The sequence below is a fragment of the Mytilus galloprovincialis genome, chromosome 3 (genome assembly GCF_965363235.1).
Source record: "Mytilus galloprovincialis chromosome 3, xbMytGall1.hap1.1, whole genome shotgun sequence".
NCBI lineage: Eukaryota > Metazoa > Mollusca > Bivalvia > Mytilida > Mytilidae > Mytilus > Mytilus galloprovincialis.
Window position 1 is genome coordinate 19,743,118 of NC_134840.1, and position 2,372 is coordinate 19,745,489.

The window sequence follows — 2,372 nt, forward strand, 5'->3', positions numbered from 1 at the left end:
TTAAAAGTATAAAACTTTAAGCTCGTGTTGTATAAAGTAATTAAAAGCATCTGCCAGATAAATTGTTTTAATTTAATCAAGCAAACGAAACTAATACTATTCTAAACAAATTAGTTTTAGATAATTTAATCACATCAAGGTATATTGGAAATGTTAAATCCCAAAAATCAGTAATTAATTATTAACGTATACAAATCTATGGTGCATAACGAGTTTAGATTTGTTTCTTTTTATGAAAACGTGTATTCAGTAAGAAATACTTATGTAAATATATCAAGGTATATAAAATACTAGTGAATCTTTTCATCTGATCCGTTTGGTGATCGTGTTTGAGCACGAATTTAACACCAGGTATCGCTCCTTGTAGTTTATATACACATTGAATAGACACAGGAGATTATGTGAAATTTATTTGATATATCATACGTATACATTTTATTTAGAGGAGTGGATGTTTTGGAAAGTGTAAGAGTACTGTGAATTATGACAACATTTTTATTTTAAAAATATTTATGTTCGGAAAAGTGTAAAAGTACTAAATACCTGACACAATTTTATTTTAAAGGAATCTATGTTTGGGAAAGTGTAATAGAACTATATATACCTGCCGAACTATGGATACTTCCGTCAAAATTGGTGTTGGGATAAGTTTCACGTTGATTGCAGTTTTAGGATTGTTATTTAACATTTTATATGTTTTCGTTTTCATAAGAAGAAGACAACTTCGCCAACCAACTAAATACTTCTTATTCAGTTTAGCTGTAGTAGACATAATATCCATCACATCCTGGACACTGTTTAGTCTGATATCAGCTTTCCTGGGAGAATGGGGACTACCAACCGAGGTTTGTCAACTTCAAGAATTTACAATGTCTTTTTGTCTTCTGTTGAATATGCATACATTTATGCTGTTGGCATTAGAGAGGGCACTTTTCATATTAAAGCCATCTCGTCACAGTGAAATATGCATTAATACGGTTATTGTTATTATTCTAATTGCTATGTGGCTTTTTGATGCAGTTATTTCAATTTTTCCTTTTACCGGATGGGGAGAAATAACCTATTTTGAAAATCAATTCCAGTGTTCCATGGACTATGAAAAAAACACGCGACAAATGAGATTTGCAACAGCCGTTGCCGTAGGAATTCCGTTTTTAGTCATGGTTATAGCTTATGTTATCATATTCATTAAAATGAAAAAGTTACAAAAAGGAGTATCTAACGGAGGTCAGATAATCTTGGAACAAGCTGATTTTGCGAACGGAGACAGCTACTCGGCTAGGCTTAAAAGACAACAGCTGAAATTCCAGAATGCTGGGATGAAACGAAAGAAACCGATATTAGGAAGAGAAATCGATAAAGACGGATTTGCTCGAGATGAAAGCTCAGATGAGGAAAATAAGACATCAAAGGACACAGAAGGAGTTAAAAACATTTTTTATTTGTATAAAAGTGATGTGACATTGATCAAAACCAATCTCATCATAACGGTAACATATCTGTTGTTATGGATACCGTATATTATCATCACGTATGTTCAAACTTTCGACCGTTACCATGGAATTCCTGATGTTGTGTTTTATATTTTTGTTATTTTCACACATTGCACGGCATTTGCAAAACCAGTGGCTTATGTTATTCATAATGAAAATTTCCGCACCCATTTCAGGAAAGCAGTTACCAAGAAAACCAAATACCGAAACTTTGAAAGAAATTGACCTTATTTATTGTTGATCTTGTTATGTTGACATTGTAGATAAATATTTTACATGAAAGAAGATTTTATTTTTAATATATTCTTTGCGTGGGTTGGAATTTTGCCAATTTAGTTTAAATTTAATTTTAAATCGAAATGTCCTTTTAAAAGATCACATAAAGAGAAATTTATACGAATCTCAAATTTGACACAGAAGTAAGAAATTAATTACCACCACGTGTGGTGATAATGCTTTTGTATTTCACAAGTAATTACGTTTGAAAACGTCAAATAAAGATCGTTATACTAACTTTAACTTTTGCTTTGGAAAAATGATTATTTTAAACATGCACACTTAAAGGGTCCATCTCAGAGATAGGAATGTATGTTTATTTCTTTAATATTTTGTTTTATTTTTCATTAATTTGTCGCTATGAAAATAAGACCAGGTGCTATTCCCTTTTTAGTAGTATACTTTGCTTAATTCACGAAGCAAGCATGAGGACACAATGAACAGTGCTGTAAGGAAATAGTGTGTAAATTCACAACAAAAGTCTTACGCGCATTTCATGTAATCAAAAAACAACGAAATAGCCTTTGTCGTTTTCCTCATTCCCAATAAGGTGACACTCGCCCACTATGATGCAGCTCACACCTCACAATAAGGTGACACTCG

At 32.0% G+C, this 2,372-nt stretch overlaps 1 protein-coding gene across 1 annotated transcript; it reads left to right on the forward strand.

Moving 5' to 3' along the window:
* Positions 1-288: 288 nt before the first annotated feature.
* Positions 289-1,766, forward strand: LOC143067358 (alpha-1A adrenergic receptor-like). Its single transcript, XM_076240551.1, has one exon. The coding sequence runs from the start codon at positions 615-617 to the stop codon at positions 1,716-1,718; it is 1,104 nt and encodes a 367-aa protein (XP_076096666.1). The 5' UTR covers positions 289-614; the 3' UTR covers positions 1,719-1,766.
* Positions 1,767-2,372: the final 606 nt, after the last annotated feature.